Genomic DNA, 17,849 nt, shown 5'->3' with positions numbered 1-17,849 from the left:
ACGACGAAAGCCACACACCACTCGGCGCCGAGACCTCCAAGGGCGCAGCCTGACTTGGGGACGCGCCACGCGCGCGGCGAGACTACATCTCCCAGAAAGCTCTACTTCTTGCACGGGGACCCGCCTTCGTAGCGGCGGACTACATTACCCAGCTACACCTTGCGAGAGGCGTTGCGGTTCTACGACTGTACAACTATTGGTCCAGCGTATGTCGGAAGCTGCGCAGTGATTGGCCCCGGAGCCCGTCAGTTACTGCCGAGTTCAGTTAGGGTTGCTGTGAGACTGCTGGAGTAGATAGGAAGAGAAGCGCGCGGAGCCGGGCCGCGCCCTTCGTGCCGGGTGAGTGACCTCTACCTCTTACTTCCTCACCGTGCGTTTGGGGACCCGGGGGTCGCACACGCGCGCCAGCACTCACGAGGGAGGAGGGTCTGTACGCACTCGTGTCACGCCTGACCTAAGAAGCATCTTCAGCGGCGCAGGAGGCAAAACCGCACACACGCGGGACACCCATACACGTGGGTGCCTGTTTGGCTGGCATCTTCTCGGACTCGGGGAGAAGACGCTCCGAGCCAGTCCTGGACACCTGCGTCCACACGCGGGGACACCTGCGGGGACATCCCCCCCCCCCCCCCCCCCCGCCCCGTTGAACACTTGGGCACACGGGCACCCGAGCTCACCATTCATATCCGATCTCAGGGGCTTCCGCAGTAAGAGAAGGGGGATGGCCTGGCCAAGGCAAACTCTCACGCACCCCATCCACCCTGCCACTCACTCCAGCGGCCCCCCATCCTCTGGGTGCTCTAGTCTATATATCATGCGTATAGCTCTATTTCATTTTTATTTTGTCTCTAGATAAATATCAAGGCTTACTGGTACAAGAAGGAGATCCAGCAAGCGGGAAACGTAAGGTCGCTACTGAACTATATTTAAACAGCCCTTTCACGTGTATAAAACTTTTACCTTTTTTTTTACAAAACTACCACATATGTTATCGTGCATGATCCTCCCAGCAGTCTGGGCTGGGCAGGGCGGACATCATTCTCATTTTCCAGGAGAGGGATGGGAACCCAGGTTGAATAAGCCTCTCGGGGTACTAGGGAGGCAGAACTTAAGTTTACTGATATGAGATTTAATGTTATGTCCAGCTATGCACAGCAGCTTATTTGTAGAAATACCTCATTCCCTTCCTGATGGCAGAGAGCTCACCCTGCTCAGTGAGACCTCAGCAGTGGAGGTTTTGCCTGTCAATCATCTGTTTCTCACAGGTGCCTGGAGAGAAGCAGCTTGAATTAATGTCTCAGAAGTTGGTGGGCAAGACCAGATCTCCCTCCTCCTTTGAGAGCGTGGGGAAGAAAGTGCCGAGAAACGGACACATTCCTGGAGGGGTGGCAGTTTCACATCATGAGGCTTTTTTTGTTTTTGTTTTTGTTTTAATATATGTTGATTTATTTTGAGAGGGGAGGGACAGGGAGAGAGGGAGATAGAGAATCCCAAACAGGTTCCACACTGTCAGTGCAGACTCCGATGCGGGGCTTGATCCCATGAACTGTGAGATCATGACCTGAGCCGAAATCAAGAGTCAGATGCTTAAACGACTGAGCCACCCAGGTGCCCTGAGACTTTTCTTTTTAAGTAGGCTCCGCGCCCAGTGCGAGGATTGAATTCATGACCCTGAGATTAAGAGTTGGGTGCTCTACCGACTGGAGTCACCCAGGTGCTCCCATACCATTAGACTTTTAATAAAATATTTTAGAATACTTTGCTGAGAGAGCCCCATGGAAATGCCTTGTTAATTTTAAGGATGGATTGGAGCACTACTTTCCTACTTTCAGAAGCGTGAGTTTGGGGCTCTCAGAGTTCCAGAGGAGAAAAAGAATCAGTGGTGGGATGGACCTTGTCTCTCTGTGGGCACCGACTTTATTGTAACTGTTAGTATTCAAAAACTAGGTTGGTTCTGCGGTCCCTTCTAAAATCTTTTATATTTAGTTTTGTAACAAATTCATATGATATCGAATTATGTAAAGAAAAAGGGAGAGGAGTGCCTGGGTGGCTCAGTCGGTTAAGCGTCTGACTATGGCTCAGGTCATGGTCTCATGTTTTGTGAGTTCGAGCCCCACATTGGGCTGTCTGCTGTCCGGAGCCCACTGCAGACTCTGTCTCTGTCTCCCTCTCTCTCTGTCCCTCCCCCGCTCACGCACGTGCACGCACACACTCTCTCTCCTCTCTCTCTCTCTCCCTCCCAAAAGTAAAATAAACATTAAAAAAAAGAAAGAGAAAGGGAGAGATGTATTTTCTGTCTTCCTTTCCCAACCCTTCCCGTAAAGGTGATCTTAACCAGCCTGTTGGCGGGTGCGCTGTTCCAGACTTTGCCCCGTGCTCTCTACTACCCTACACAGTGTCATAGGTCTTGCTGGTTTACTTTTGCAAAAATGGGGTTTTGCTAGACACGCTGTTCTGAAACCTGCTGCTTTTTTTTTTGCCTCACGTTTCAGTGTATTATGGACATCTTTTCAAGTGTGCGTATCACTCTGGCTCGTTCTTCTTAATGGCGACGTACGAGTCCATTGCTTGGATGTGACTTAGTGTATTTATGCATCCCTTTGTGTTATATCCAGTTTTACAAAGAGTGATGTGATGCGTGCCATTCTATACACCATTGCTAGTGTTTCTTGACAACAGTGGTTCTCAACCAGAGCGAGTGCTGTGAATGCTAGAGAGGACAGGAGTCCGGTCCGTGGCGGGGATGCTCTTTAGCTGAGCCCTGGTGCAGGGGGAGGAGCTACAGGGGAAGAGTGAGTGGGGGCATATGAGGTGGGGAAGAGCCACTGTGTTTCAGACATGGGGGGCAGTAGATGCAGAGGCGAGGCTGGCAATAGGAACTCAAGCAGTGTTTTCCAGAAACTTGTCCAGAGCGGAGCCCACCCTGATTGAAGTGGCTGAAGAGAGGTCCAGGGTGAGGTCGAGGAGGTCGGTGGAGATCGGGTGGGCCAGAAAGTATCATTTCAAAGCCTAGCAGCCCCCCCCCCCCCCATTGCTGCAGCTGGGGAGGCAATGGAGAAAGCTAAGGAGTCTCTGGGCTCTTCCTTGGGATCACGTGGGCTTGTTGGAGAGTCCCATGGGCCGCTCCTGGAGCCTGCGTCTGACGTCTCCCTCCATGCTCATCTGCTGTCATGCTGGCTCAGCCTGGGACTTTACCTTGGATGGGAGTTGGCCATAGAGCCAGGTGTCTTGGAAAGCAAGCTGATCTCTGGAAGTGAATGATTTCCGCCCAAGCCTGTTTGTTCATTCAGTTAACAAATATGACCACTCACCATGCTGGGCTCTGTTCCAGGCGCTGGAAATACAGGGATGGGCAAATGGGAGCCAGGCCACATTTTCACGGGCTCACATTCCAGGGGGGGAGGGTGACAAGAAGCGTGCAGAATAAACGTCCAGTGTGCTAATGCCATAAAGAAGACTAAATCAGGGCAAGGGGACAAGAGGGCATGTAGGTGCTGTTTTAGATGGAATGGTCCGGGAGGACTGCTCTGAGGAGGTGGCATATGAGCAGAGACCCTAAGAACTTGCTCTGGTGTTTACTCCACGTCTCTTGCTTGCAGCCTGAAACTGATGGACGTTGTATGGGCCAAGGGCAGGGATGGTTGGCTATGACCCCCAAGCTGATGGCAGGAATATCTCCAGTTCCGAGGTGGCGGTGGCTGGGTCTGTGTCTGGACTTGTCACGCGGGTGATGATCAGCCCCTTGGATGTCATCAAGATCCGTTTCCAGGTACCTTTTTCCCCTCGCTCCACATAATGGGCTAGAGGGCAAGTTCTCTCTTCTTGGAGTTTTGTCAAGGAGAAGCACTTTGCTGCCTTTGTTAACCTTTTCTGAAAGTTCTCCTTCTCACCCCACACCTGCTCCTGTTGTCCTGACTTTTTCAATTTTGATCCCTAGCTTCAGATTGAGCGCCTGTCTCGCAGTGATCCCGGTGCAAAATACCACGGGATCCTCCAGGCTGCGAGACAGATTTTGCTGGAGGAAGGCCCGACAGCATTCTGGAAAGGACACATCCCAGCCCAGCTTCTCTCTATAGGCTATGGAGCTGTCCAAGTAGGTGGCAGGGGAACGGGCCAGGCCCCTGGGTTGGAGTTGTTCAATAGAGGAACACAGGGAGGGTGGGGCCTGCAGGGACCCTGTCTGGGTAGGGCAGCAGGAGCGGTCACCACACTTCTTACTTGTCTTAACTGCGAAACTACCTGAAGTTTGAAGTCTGAAATTGAAGACAGTCAGACTGAGTTATACCACGGGTATTCCCTTGCGCACCTCCTCCCCACCGCGGGCACTTTGCACCGACTGAATATTAGATGTTGCCCCTAGGAGACTGTCTTGACGCCATGCTTGGCAAAGGGCGATACAAATCTTTGCATTTTTTCAAAATAGCATTTTCACGTCTGTGCTGCCTTTAGACTTCCCAGCAGTATTGTGAGGGAGGTAGAATAGACGTTACGTGGATCACAGAGAGGGTCAGCGAGCCGCCAGAGGCCACACAGCCTGGAAGTGGTGGGGCCAGGATGAGAATCCAGGCTCCTTGACTTTTGTTCACACATTCGTGCGGCTCGGTGCCGGTTGATTTCGTGGCGGATGGCTTGCAGCCGTACAGTCGGAGTGGTGGTAGTAGGCTGCCTGCGTGTGGTGCTAACGGTGAGCCCGGCTCTGCCTTAAGCGCTTTGAGGGGTGTTCTGTGGTCACTCCTGTGTTATAGACGGAAGACCAGGCAGAGAGAGCTTAGGTAATGGCCCCAACCAAAGTCACTAGCCGGAAAGGCAGCCGAGCCGGGATGCCCACCTGGGCAGCTGGGGCCCGAGCAGTCCCTGCCTGCTTTTCCTATGACATCACAGCGATGGCTCGGGTCGGGAGCTCAGGAGTTGACGTGCCCGTGCCTTTCAGCCTCAGCAGCTGGCACTCAGGTACCGCAGCGTGATGAATAAATACAGCAGCGTGCTCTCGGGACCCTGGCCCATCTGAGTTGGCTGGGGAAGATCTGAGCAAAGGGGGTTTACGCCATAGAATGTGGAACATGTGGAATTCTCCCAAGAGAATTTCTGCTCCAGGGCAGAACGTCTGTCAAACGGTGCCACCGCCAGGTGAGCCCCGGGGTTGCCCACCGAGAATCAAATAAGGGCCTTGCTTCCCTGGTTCTGAGGAAACTCAGTTGAGGAGTAGAACTTTCTGATGTAAAATTTTTTCTCGTATATTTTCTTAACCCTTTGGATATTTGGCTCTCCTCACAGTAGAATATGTGAGTAGAAAATGGCATTTGTGCTCTGAACAAAATTAGATGTTTATCGTGTCCCATCGCTGCCTAAGAAGAATATTTCCTCGCCTGTAGAACCGGGCCGCGCGTGGATCATGGTGGCGCTTTGGGGTGGGGGGGTTGTCAGTAACTTTGTCACGTGCTCTTGCAGTTTCTGTCGTTTGAACTGCTGACCGAGCTGGTGCACAGAGCCAGCAAGTACGATGCCCGCGACTTCTCAGTGCACTTTGTGTGCGGAGGCCTGTCTGCCAGCACGGCCACCCTCGCCGTGCACCCTGTGGACGTCCTGCGCACCCGCTTTGCAGCTCAGGGTGAGCCCAAGGTGAGTGGCTGGGCCAGAGGAGGCGGGAATGAGTGGCCGAAGGTGGTCCAGGAGGTGGGGCTCTTTTCCTTAGAGGAAACAAAGTGGGAGCACCCGGGGTTGGCGTCCCTTCCGCTGGTCCATCTGTGACACCCGTAACTGTGCTGAGCCCCGTGCAGGGTGCTCACAGCCTCACGTGGGAGACAGAACAAATCCTGAACAGCAGCTGGACGGTGAGGGCATCCGGGAGAGTGAGACTTGAGATCGTATTGCTGGGTTATTGTGAGAGTTGTTTTTGGTTTACTCCGAAAGTTTGAGTCAGATTCCAGGAAGAACTTACTGAGTGAAAGGGAGGGATTAAATCCTGAAATAGAGCTCCCCACCATAATCTCCGTTTCCTGGACTTACATAAGAACAGCAGTACGTGTGCGTGCACGTGTATGTGTGCGTGTGCCCATGCTCAACCCGATTCTTCTCAACGTAAGAATTTTTCCATCTCCCTTCTGCTTTAGGGTGGGAATGACGCTCTGCTTAAGAATAACTGTGGTTTCAGTTCTGCTGGTTCTTGGTGTTGCCTGGGCTGGAGATCCTGGGTTGGTGAAGTCCTTTTGTTCAAGAGACATCCTGATGACTTTTGTGGTTCAGAAGGGCAAAGTGCCCTGGGAACAACCTGCGAGCTCATGAATGGAGCATGAGAACTAGATCCCTCTGTATGGCACTTCAGTGGGAAATAGAGGTTTCTCCTAATGGGGAAATGAGATGAGGGGCCCTAGGCACTGAGCAGAGAGATGGGGACGAAAGGTGTTTGTAGATGGAAAAGACAGACAGACCACAGCAACATGGTGGCTGCGGGGATGAGGAAAAATGAGGGATGACACTCCATCACCTTCCCTGCTCTGGGATGCTAGAGTCCTCTTCCATCACTGCCCAGCCTTTAGGGGAAAAAAACAAATCTATGAGAAGGTGCACCTTGAAACTAATATAACATTGTATGTCAATTATACTTCAGTAATAAATTAACCAAAGAAGTCTGTGAGAAGGAAAAAATATAAGAGAAAAGAGAATAGCTCATTACCTCTAGCTAAGGTGATTGAGATGCGGATTCTAGATTCTGGAATGATCAGGAAATCATCTGTGTGAATGGAAAAGATCTGTTTAAGAGCTGCAGATCAGCGGCGCCTGGGTGGCTCGGTCAGTTGAGGGTCCAACTTTGGCTCAGGTCATGATCTCGCGGTCCGTGGGTTCAAGCCCCGCGTCGGGCTCTGTGCTGACAGCTCAGAGCCTGGAGCCTGTTTCAGATTCTGTGTCCCCCTCTCTCTCTGCCCCTCCCCTGCTCATGCTCTGTCTCTGTCTCTCTCTCTCTCTCTCTCAAAAATAAATAAAACACTAAAAAAATTTTTTTAAAAAAGCTGCAGATCAGTAGTGGCCTTGGTGTAAATCCTCAACTTTAAAATGTTTCTGGTTTTTTTGGTAACATCTTTTTTTTTTTAATGTTTTTATCTTATTTTTGAAGGAGAGAGAGACAGGGCACGAGCAGGGGAGGGGCAGAGAAAGGGAGACGTAGAGTCTGAAATAGGCTCCAGGCTCTGAGCTGTCACCACAGAGCCAGAGGTGGGGCTTGAATCACAGACCACGAGATCATGACCTGAACTGAAGTCAGATGCTTAACCGACTGAGCCACCCAGGCACCCCTAAAATGTTTCTTAATCAGCAATATAGGTTAAAAAGTCCGGTGGTAAAAAAAAAAAAAAAAAAAAAAAAAAAAAAAAAAAAAGTCCGGTGGTTCTGCATGAATTATAAAGAAAACACCAGCCACCCTGATTCCAGTCCCCAAGAGGCAACCACTTTAATACTCGTGGCTCTTCTTCCATTATTTACTTCCTAATTCTTCATAGCATGCTTAACCTTCTACATCTCTGTCTCTTTCTCTTTCTTTCTTTTTTTATTTTATTTAAAAAAATTTTTTTAACGTTTATTCATTTTTGAGAGACGGAGAGACAGAGCATGAGCGGGGAAGGGGCAGAGAGAGGGAGACACAGAATCTGAGGCGGGCTTCAGGCTCTGAGCCATCAGCACAGAGCCCGACGCGGGGCTCGAACTCACAAACTGCAAGATCGTGACCTGAGCCAAAGTCGGTCGCTCAACTGACTGAGCCACCCAGGCGCCCCTGTCTCTTTTTCTTTCTAATTTTTAACGTTTATTTATTTTTGAGACAGAGAGAGACAGAGCGTGAACAGGGGAGGGGCAGAGAGAGAGGGAGACACAGAATCTGAAACAGGCTCCAGGCTCTGAGCCGTCAGCACAGAGCCCGACGCGGGGCTCGAACTCACAGACCGTGAGATCATGACCTGAGCCGAAGTCGGACGCTTAACCGACCGAGCCACCCAGGCACCCCTTCTTTCTAATTTTTAAATTACAGACATTAACTCTTGATGGCTACTGTGGAAGATGAGAGTTTACCTCTTTACCATCACCCTCGTGTGCTTGTGTTTCTTCCTTTGTCTGATTACAGTATACCTGATTTCTAGATTTTGGCTAGATCAATATCAGTGTCTTGCAGATATGATTATGTAAATGTTATTGCTGAGCCTTGAAATACATTATGATTACATTTTCTTTTATATTTTTGTCTTGCCTGAAGTTAGTGATTGCCTTGTATTTTATTTGTTTAGCTTTCTGCATGCTCATCGTGAAGTTATCCTCTTGATAGGGTCAGCCTGTGGTCATCTGTCCCACTTTATTACAGAGCCTCTTCTGGAGCCCTCCACTCTGGCAGCCTTCACCCTCTGGCTTCAGTGTGGACTCTTTGTCCCAGGACTGTTGCCAGCTGTTCTGTTAGAAATTCTCTTGCTGGGTCCTGTGTCTTCTCTTGATTAATCCCTCATTTTGGTGGAGCACAACATGAGATATGGCTTCTTTAGAGAAGCCTTGATAGAAAATGCCTTAATTTGACCCTTACTTACACTTGACTCATGATTTGGGTATAGAATTCTAGGTAGCTCTCAGTGTTGCTGGGGAGAAGTCCAGAATCACTCTGATTAATGACCCTTTATATGAAACTATCACCCTTCCTGCCTTGGGAGCTTTCAGGATCCCTTTCTGATTCCTGACATTCTAGAAGTTTACCAGTGACGTGCACTGGTCCCTCTGTCATTTGTTGTGATGGGTACTTCCTGGACCCTTTAGTCCAGACCTTTTTCCTGGACACACTGGACAGAGGATCTGAAGTGGGCTTTGCAGCGAACCCGACGCAGGACTCGAACCCACAGACCATGAGACCATGACCTGACACGCAGTCAGATGCTCAACCAACTGAGCCACCCAGGTGCCCCTGTCTCTTATAGTCTCTTTTGAAGATGCTTTTAATTTGGTAAGGTCCAGTTTATCAATTTGTTCTTTTATGGATTTTGCTTTGGGTATTTTATCTAAGAAATCTTTGCCCAATTCAAACTCACAAAGATTTTTCTCTCAAGAGCTTGTCTTGTTCTCTGAAGCTTACCTTTTTTTTTTTTTTTTTTAATGCTTATTTATTTTTGAAAGAGAGCACGAAAGCTGGGGAGGGGCAGAGAGTGGGGGTGACAGAGGATCCAAAGTGGGCTCCGCACTGACACCAGACAGCCCGACGAGGGGCTCAAACTCACAAACTGCAAGATCATGACCTAAGCCAAAGTCGGACGCTTAACCGACTGAGCCGCCCAGGCGTTCCCCTTACCTCTTTTAAAAATATCACGGAGGTGATCCCTTCTCTGTGGCCTGAGAATATCACTTCCAATTCTGTGGTTGGTTTCCATTTCCCTTAGTTTTCTTCTTTTGTCTATACTGTTTCTTCCTTCCAGATGATTTCTGTGCCTCCCATCGATCATTATGTTTTCTGGGTTTTTCATTTTTTTATTTTTTTGTAAGTCATCTTTATGCCCACCGTGGGTCTCCAACTCATGACCCTGAGATCAAGAGTCGCACACTCTACTGACTGAGCCAGCCAGGTGCCCCTGGTCTCCGTTGTTTATGAAGGCTTTCCTCAGATGTGTGTGTCCCTTGGCTGCCAGCCTGGTGTTAAAGGGGGCACAGGGAAGCAGAGTGGGACTGTGGGTGCCTGGCAGGCTTGTTGCCTCATGGCCTTCCTCTGAGTCCTGGCCCTTTCGTGGACATCCCCCGGGGCGAAATCCTTCAGTGTGGCTGTCTGCGTCTGGGAGCCAAGTGGTGAGGAGGCGGCCAGGGTCCTCCCTTCTCTGTGCAGAGTAACTCCCTCAGCTGCCCTGTCTGGGCCGTGCCTCGCTGCGCCCACAACCGCCTCTGGTCCACTGCAGAGAGTATATGTTGAGTAGAAGCAAAACCCGTGCCCTGTTGTCTTCCTACATGGAGATGGCCTGCTGACAGTTCACAAAAGGTTAAATATATGCACCTGGCAAATACCCAGAGAATCTAAAACGGTGGAAGGCAATCTCCCTCTTCCCCTGCCCCCGCCTTTCCCCGCATGGAGGTGATGCTCGCCCTTCCTTGTTTCCTGTGGATCTTTGTGCGGGATAATCTCTGCATAGTTTTTTTCCTCCACAAGCACCATACCTGTTCTGCATTCCGCTGTGCTCATTTAGCTGTCTGTTTGGGGGATGATCCCTTATCAGCCACATAGATGGCGTTTTAACAGCTGCTCTGTGTTCTTTTGACGTCCTGTGCCCAGGGGTGGACATTGCGTCTTTGCTCTTGTGCGGGACACTGTGGCAGCTGTCTCTGGGCACATTCTTGTGTGCACTTGTGCAGACAGATGAGTTTTGTAAAGAGCTAGAAAGGTTGTTGCTGGAAAACCCCACTGTTGGAGTTTTTGTCCAATATTTTCTCTGTCCTCTTGGCAGGACAAGTAATGCTCCTGGCAGCTGGGATTTTCGGTGAGGGGAGATGCATGTGATGGGCGGCGTTCTAGGGCTAAACCGGCACCCACACTCACTCGAGCTGCACATGTCTGTCCAGGTGTATAAAACCCTTCGAGACGCCGTGGTGACCATGTACAGGACCGAAGGCCCCTTGGTCTTCTACAAAGGCTTGAACCCCACCTTGATCGCCATCTTCCCCTACGCTGGCTTCCAGTTCTCCTTTTATAACGCCCTGAAGCACGTTCATGAGTGGGTCATGCCTGCCGAGGGAAGGAAAAACGGTGAGACAGCCCTCCCACGAAGGGAAGCTGGGTCTCCGCTGCACCCCCTCCCCCAAGCCAGAACACCTCCTTCTGAACCACCTGGGAAAGAAGGGCTTCCTGTCAGAAGCTAAGACATCCCGCTCTCCAGACCTTGCTCTGTAATACACCCAGCCAACCAAACCAGTCCCGCTGCTTGTAGACCCTCCCTCGCTTTCGGATCTTGCCACCCCATCGGTGGCACCGTCAAAATTTATTTCTGACTTTGGTCATGGTTTTCATTTTTGTCTGAGGTCCCACTTACACGCAGCCTGGTTTTGGTTGTGGCTTTTGTTTGGTTCTTGTTTGAGGAGGATGGGAAGAGCGGTGGGCGTCCTGGTCCCTCCCGAGCCTTGAACCGAGTCTCACGGCAGACGGCAAGCCCTCACTTCTGTTCCATCCTCATTGTCACTCTTCCCCAACATAGCTGTGTGTGGTTCTCAGACTCAGGGTGCTGGTGGGTCTTTGTTTCACGGTGGAGGGCTAGGCTCTTGACCTTGAACTTGTCTGCCCCCGATAACACTTCTCTCCTTTATCCCCCTCAATCCCACTTTGATTCAGAGAACCTCAAAAACCTCCTCTGTGGCAGTGGAGCCGGAGTCATCAGCAAGGCCCTCACGTACCCCCTGGACCTCTTCAAGAAACGGCTGCAGGTCGGAGGGTTTGAGCAGGCCCGAGCCTCCTTTGGCCAGGTGAGCCGTCCCCCTCAGAGAGCTCTGAGTCTTGTCCCTCACCTGCCCATTGGGCAGCATTAGCCCCCACAGCCCTGTCATCCCTGACCTGTCCCTGGGGACCCCCAGAAATGCGGGAAAGCCACACACAAAGCCCCGTGCATGTTGGGCACTGTGGGACGATCCAGGTGAAGGAGAGCTCGGTGTTTCCTCTTAAAAAGTGTTCGATTCAGTTTGGGCCAGAGAAAGGTCCCCAAAATACTAAAGAACACGGAGAAGGAGACTCCCACCGGCACATAGAGTTGTTTGCTTTATTCTGTAGTGGTTCCTGGAGAGGAATGAATTAAATCTGATCGACTCATACATGGATTCATTCTTCACCCAGAAGAGAGGGGTGGGATGGATTGGGAGTCAGGGAAGGGCGGGAGGATTTCTTACTTGAGGGAAGGGAAAGAATGGAGTTAGTTGTAATATATCTTTGTAGGAAATTCAGAGAAGTCTGCTAGACGGAAAGATTAAAATCACACATAACTCCCAACACCACCTACCCACAGGTAGCAGTCATGCAGAATCTTTGGCTCTAGGTTTGTTTCTTTGCATAAACGTACATGTATACATTTTAACAAGTATGGAGCTGTTCACAAGGTTTTTATAACCTCCTTTTTCCATTGTCCTCCTTTTTCCTCCTTGTCCTGAAAGGACGGTTTGAGTTTGGACAGTTGGTGAGAGCCCAGGGCAGAGGAGCTAGGCCCTGCTTCTAACAGACTGTGTGGCTGGTTTTGTGGGAGGACTGGTGGTGGATGATGACAGATCAGGGAGGGAAGTTGAGGCCAAATGGAGCAACACTCTGAATACAGGCCACGGAGTGTGGACTTGGTCCCTTCCCTTCCTTCCCCTTCCCCTTTCCTCTTCTCTTTTTCTTTCTTTCCTTCTTTTCTTTTTTCTTTTCTTTTCCTTTCTTTTCTTTCTTTCTTTCTTTCTTTCTTTCTTTCTTTCTTTCTTTCTTTCTTTCTTTCTTTCTTTCTTTCTTTTCTTCACTTAACGTGGGGCTTGAACTCACAACCCTGAGATTAAGAGTTGCATACTTTACCAACTGAGCCAGCCAGGCACCCCTTGGTTCTTTATAATACCACTGCCAACACCACGGGGAGTTACTGGAGATTTGGAGGGAGCTGTGTCTTGGGGACGCGAGTCTGGCAGCAATATGTGGTCAACTGAGAAGGCCAGACTGGAGGCTAAAGCTAACAAGGGCTAGATTCAGATCAACCACCCAAAGGGAACCAGGTGGGATGGGATAAAGGGTGGGAGGCGCCTTTGGGAAGAGGGTCCTTAAGAGGCGCAGTCAGTAGGAGCTCTGTCCAGTGCTGATTTCTAGGTACATCTGTTCAGTCTGAATTATTAGTCCACTTGGAAGAGAAAGAAAAGGTCTACTTTTCTGTCCTTTTTGCCTTGTCATTTCTTTGTCCAGCAAGTGTTTATTGGGAGCTGTGATGTGCCGGGTGCTGGGCTGACAAAAGAGTACAGCCAACACCCACGTGTTGAGCTCTTCTTCTGCCCTCCACCAAGTACCCTCCCTGTTCCTCTCCCCAGGTTCGCAGCTACAAGGGCCTCCTGGATTGTGCCCGGCAGGTGCTTCGAGAGGAAGGCCCAAGGGGCTTCTTCAAGGGCCTGTCCCCCAGCCTGCTGAAGGCTGCTCTCTCCACCGGCTTCGTGTTCTTCTGGTATGAGCTCTTCTGTAACCTCTTCCACCACATGAAGAAGGCGGACAGCTAGGCCCGAGGGCAGGAAGGGCAACCTCCCGAAGGAAGGCAGGCTCACCTACGATCTTGTGTTGCACTGAGAGCTGCCGCCCGCTCCATCCCTGCCAGCCAGCGTGTCTGTCACCAGAAGGGCAAGGAGAGCACACAGGACTCGGTCTGTGGGGACACAGCCATGCTGGTCCGAGGAGTTTGCGGTGGTTTCTCTGTAGCCCATGCTCACAGGAAAGGCAGCAGCTGCTACCCTGTGTTCTTAGCCCCTTCCACCCAGAGAACTGTCCCTGCTCTGGGTGGGGCCGTGGCCGGAGCACGAAGGCTGGGACTGGGCCCTTGGCAGGGGCCTGGTCCTCACGTGTAGGCTCTTACTCCCACCAACTAATTTAATACACATTGAAGCTACAAGCACATTCCTTAATCTCACTCCCATCTTCCCTTCCTCATCATCCCTCCTCACAAAGTGTGAGGGAGGGGACCGTTGCCTTCCTCAGATGCCATTTTTCTAAGTAGTTGCATCCCTCACCCAGCTTTGCTTCTAGTTCTGGGGGAAGAACTGGTCACTTTATAACCGCCCCCCCACCCGCACCCCATGCCCAGATCTTCATGTCTTAATTTCCACTCAGGCTCTTCTCTCCCCTGGACAACGGAGCACAGCTGAGGGCCTCGGGGGGGTGTGGGGGGGTGGTAGGCAGGTCCCAGCAGCCTGAAGGCAGTGGGGGGTTGTGCTGATGGGAAGGACTGTGGGTGAAGATGGGGGCCCTTCTCCCTAGTCTACCTGGGATCACTCCTCTTGCATGGGGTGGAGGGAAGCTTACAGCTGAGCCAGTTGGCATCAGCTGCCCTCTCAGGGTGCCCCAAGGTGCTGTGTGTATCCTCTGTCATCCCTGAAGGGCCACAGCTCTGAAGCAGCCATGTGAGCAGATGATAGAAGGAAAGGGTCGGACAGACAGCCTGCTGAGGGCACAATTGGGGGCGGGGGGTTGTCAGCACACGAATTTACATCTACTCATCTGTGCACAGAGGAGACACTGCACTTAGGGGGACGGGGGTGAGAGGGAATTTACAGAACACAAGCACCACCCTTTCCACCCAGTTCTGCCCCCCTACGTACCCACCCAGGGCAGCCCAGCCTGCAGGGTTGGCTGTGCAGGGGAGGCCAGCATGGAGGAGCACAGGAGTCCCCTGCAGGACTTTACCCTGCTCTGAGACTGGGATCTGGCTCCAGCCTTTGCAATGACTTAGGAGGAAGGCACAGGCTGGGAGCAAGCCTGTGTGGGTGTCGTGGCCCTCGGACTCCTGTCATAAGAACTGTTTGGGCTCTGACCTGGGGCTTTGTGGTATGTTTGGGACCCTGACTCCTGAAGCTTCCCTGCTCTTGGCTGCTAATTCTGAAGATCTAGGCTGTGGGTAGGGTTTGGGGCACTGGAGGCCTGGGTTGGGGCTGCAGGAAGGCAGCTGCCTGAATGTATTTTTAAAGAAATTCCACTTGAGTGGAATAAAGTACACTTTATTCTTTTCATCTCTTCTACTCATCACTTTCTTTTGCTGCAGCCGTCCTTCCTCATTTTTCTGGTGACCACTCCCGCCAGCTGTTTTAATCAGAGGAGAGAACTCTGGCAACAGGAAGTCGCCATGGACACTTCTTGTCCACACCATGAAAAGAGGCAATTCTCTTCCAGCCCCTTCTGGTTGCCCTTCTGCAACCCGGGGCCGACCTCAGGGAGGGCCCTAAGCTGCTAGGCCTATGCCTCTTTCCCAGCCCCAGCCAAGACCAAGCTAGGAGCTTAACCAACTTCGGGGTCACCCCCAGAACTTCGCGGGTCACAGGCTAGCAGGGGGATGGGGTTCTTGGGCTGGTCCACTGGTTTTCAACTTATTTTACCAGTACTGTTTGTACTTGGAGTAGGAGAGAAGGAAAGGGGAGCAGTGATCCAGCCGTTACAGGCACCCCTGCCTTCTCGTGTCGGGGGCAAGAGGCCACGACCTGTAAGTTCCTGCCCCCTCCAGCCATCACTGCCCTACCTCCGCAGAGTATCTTTAAGTCTCCTCTTTGGAACCCGTTTTAGCCCGAGCCCCAGGCGTTGGGACGGGGTAGGGTGCCACCACTTGCTACCAATGGCTTCCTGTGGGCCGAGGAGTAGGTCTCGCCCGGCGCGGGCGAGTCGAGTGAGGACAGGGTGGGGACAGCGTCGCGGATGTTCCCCGTGGTACCTCCACTGACCTCCGAAGGACGAGCGGTGAGGACAGCGTCCCCGGGACTCCGGCAGGTGGCGCTGCCGAGACTGCTCCCGCCCCGCCCCGCCCCATCCACGCCGGGCTCCGCCCCGGCGCCGCACTCGGAAATGACCTAAGCGGCTTCGAGGCCCGACCAGCCACTCCAGCTGCTGCTGCGCGGCGGCCGGGGTCGCGCGCACCATGCTCTCCGAGCAGCCTCCCGGCACGCGGGCGCGGCGCCGGCCCGGCAGGTGGGTTCCGACGCTCGTGCCGCCTCTCGTCCGCGGGACTCCAGACGGCGACCCTGCGCCGCCGGGCAGGGTGTTCCGGGTTTGGAGAAGCTGCCTGGCTCTGGAGACCCCAAGGTCGTCTCCTTTGACCAGCGGGGAGGCACCGCGTCCGGAGAGGGGACTCCCACAGGGACCGCCGCTGGGAGACGCGTCATCCCGCTCCTCTCTTCTTTAAGAGGAAGGGTCCAGAATGGAGCTCAGGAATTGGGAGTCCTGAGTGGGCAGGACCGGGTTTCTGCCGCTCGGGAGGCGAGTTTAACCAGTCCGTCCCTGGGAGAAGTTGGCCGGGACGGCGGCAGTTCGGGCTCCCGCACCCACCCACACAGGCCAGGCCGAGGGCTGGAAGGGCGGGTTTGGGGACTGAGAGGGACTCTGATTAAAGCCGAAGGAGGGGAGACGGGGCTTGGAACCCTGCTGAGACAGCTGCCCGGTGTCCCCAGCCCGGTCATTCGCCGAAGTCTGCTGGGCCAGCAGCTTCCAGGCTGGCTTATATAGACAGGGCAAGTGTCTGATGTGCCCCCATCCACACCCCCAGCGCTGCGCACCCCACCCCAACATTGGTATGAGCTGAGAATAACCCTACCTCCTGTGGAGACAAGAGGGTAGGCACGTTCACCTTCACCTCTTTACGCTTGTGTAATCCCAGAAGCTACTGGGGTTCTTAAACTGAGCAGCAGGTGCCTGGCTGGTGCCCAGTCTCCACCAGAAGCCAAACTTGGTGGGCGTTCAGCCAACCGCCCAACGCAACGGACTGGCTGGGAAGACCTGTCTCAGTGTGCGGGCCAGCCCTGCCTGGGGCGTGCAGGATCAGAACCTGGCCCCACAGTGCACACCTGAGGCCTCTCCCTTGCCCCTCTCCTCCTCCCTAGGTGCTGTCATTAGTCCCACCCCAGTAAAGAGCTGCTGGGGCTGAATGGTCATGGGGGAGCCTGGTAGAGAGGAGTATAAAATCCAGTCTTTTGACGCAGAGACTCAGCAGCTGCTGAAGACAGCACTCAAAGGTGAGCATGGGCGCCCCCCTGAGCTGTACAGAATGGTCCAAAGTGTCAGGCCTGGAGACCTGAGTCTCAGCCCAGAATGCCCAGCTGTCCCTTTGCTTTCTGAGAACAGGAGCGAGTAAGTCACTCTTGGACTGGAGGACAAGCTACATTTAGACCAGCATTTCAAAGTGTGAATCATAGAGTCACCTCTCAGGCAGTAAAGCCATTTTTTAAAGTTCAAGTTCCCATGAAAGGGGCTGGAGCACAGAGAAGAGTCGTCTCCTGAGCCCTGACATTGGACCAGGTTTCAGCCACAGGAGGCTGTCTTGAATGTGCAGAGCTGGCTGACTTGGGACAGAGGATGGAGCGTTGTGCTTGGCAGAGGAGATGTAGTAATTGGCCTGGATCTGTGGCTTCTGCAGCACCCAGAAGTTTGACTCAGCTAACAATTAGTAATGCCCATCACATGCCAGGCTAAGCCTGTTGGGGAGGCCCTGCCTGGACCGCTCTTGTCAGGGTTCATGTATTAGAAGAACACTGTGTATTGTTAAGAACACTTTCTTCCGTGAAATTGCTGTCAAGTACATCGCTGTTCAGTGCTCCTTCCTCAGCCTAGTGCCAGGAAATGATGTGTGCTCTAAAAAAACTGGCCTTCTTTGATTAGTCTGTAGTGGCCACATAACCCTTCTGGTTTCCTCCGAGTGGGCCATCAGGCTCACGGTAGAGCTGCTCCTGTGTGTGGTTACTTCTCCACGTATCTTCTGGTCTCTTTACACGTCAGGTTTATAATGGGAGTGCTCTTTTGTAAGTATCTCCCATCCCCGTAGAAGCAAGTAGAGGCAAATGTGGTAATTCAGCAGCTCTGGATTCCCACCTGTCTCTACCCCAGATCCAGGTGCTGTGGACTTGGAGAAGGTGGCCAATGTGATTGTGGACCATTCTCTGCAGGACTGCGTCTTCAGTAAAGAAGCAGGGCGCATGTGCTATGCCATCATTCAGGTTGGCCGGGACTGGTAAAGCGGAAGATGCTTTGAGAAAGACCTCAGCACAGGGCAGAAAGCCTGGCCAGCAGGGCAGAGATGCACAGGGCTCCCCTCGGGTGGAGAGAGATGGACAGGAGGGTCCTCTGTCACCGAAGCTTGGGTGAGGGTTGCCATGGCACCGCCCTCTACTCA

General features: G+C 52.5%; 2 protein-coding genes across 7 annotated transcripts in view; both read left to right on the top strand.

The window, feature by feature from the left end:
- The first annotated feature begins 238 nt into the window (after positions 1–238).
- On the top strand, positions 239–14,709 carry SLC25A19 (solute carrier family 25 member 19). 3 transcript variants are annotated; one of them, XM_043585251.1, is made up of 8 exons: positions 239–339; positions 853–903; positions 3,600–3,769; positions 3,938–4,093; positions 5,449–5,619; positions 10,564–10,747; positions 11,327–11,457; positions 13,027–14,709. In XM_043585251.1, the coding sequence occupies exons 3-8, from the start codon at positions 3,638–3,640 to the stop codon at positions 13,207–13,209; spliced, it is 957 nt and encodes a 318-aa protein (XP_043441186.1). In that variant the 5' UTR covers positions 239–339; positions 853–903; positions 3,600–3,637; the 3' UTR covers positions 13,210–14,709. The 3 variants fall into 3 exon arrangements, with proteins under 3 accessions (XP_043441186.1, XP_043441185.1, XP_043441187.1); XM_043585250.1 differs by having other exon boundaries at positions 853–908; XM_043585252.1 differs by lacking the exon at positions 853–903 and having other exon boundaries at positions 248–339.
- The window catches only part of MIF4GD (MIF4G domain containing), a 6,432-nt gene continuing 1,648 nt past the window's right edge, over positions 13,066–17,849 (top strand). For 2 of the 4 annotated variants that reach the window (XM_043585259.1, XM_043585256.1), the window contains exons 1-3: positions 15,526–15,655; positions 16,564–16,695; positions 17,564–17,673. In XM_043585259.1, coding sequence (XP_043441194.1) covers positions 16,608–16,695; positions 17,564–17,673 — 198 coding nt within the window. In that variant the 5' untranslated portion in view covers positions 15,526–15,655; positions 16,564–16,607. Of the gene's footprint in view, positions 13,158–15,525; positions 15,656–15,694; positions 15,944–16,563; positions 16,696–17,563; positions 17,674–17,849 lie in introns of those variants that run through there. The other 2 variants (XM_043585258.1, XM_043585257.1) reach the window with 2 other exon arrangements.

Source organism: Prionailurus bengalensis, chromosome E1 (assembly GCF_016509475.1).
Source record: "Prionailurus bengalensis isolate Pbe53 chromosome E1, Fcat_Pben_1.1_paternal_pri, whole genome shotgun sequence".
In the NCBI taxonomy this organism is placed as follows: domain Eukaryota; kingdom Metazoa; phylum Chordata; class Mammalia; order Carnivora; family Felidae; genus Prionailurus; species Prionailurus bengalensis.
The sequence above is the reverse complement of the archived record's forward strand: the minus strand, read 5'-3'. Positions and strand labels throughout refer to the sequence as shown.

What these genes read in the sequence shown, in the direction of transcription:
- SLC25A19 (XM_043585251.1), top strand. Translation starts at nt 3,638, where the DNA reads ATGGTTGGCTATGACCCCCAAGCTGATGGCAGGAATATCTCCAGTTCC. An exon ending in TAGGCTATGGAGCTGTCCAA is followed by an intron (nt 4,094 to 5,448) that starts GTAGGTGGCAGG and finishes GTGCTCTTGCAG; the next exon opens with TTTCTGTCGTTTGAACTGCT. An exon ending in CAGCTCAGGGTGAGCCCAAG is followed by an intron (nt 5,620 to 10,563) that starts GTGAGTGGCTGG and finishes ATGTCTGTCCAG; the next exon opens with GTGTATAAAACCCTTCGAGA.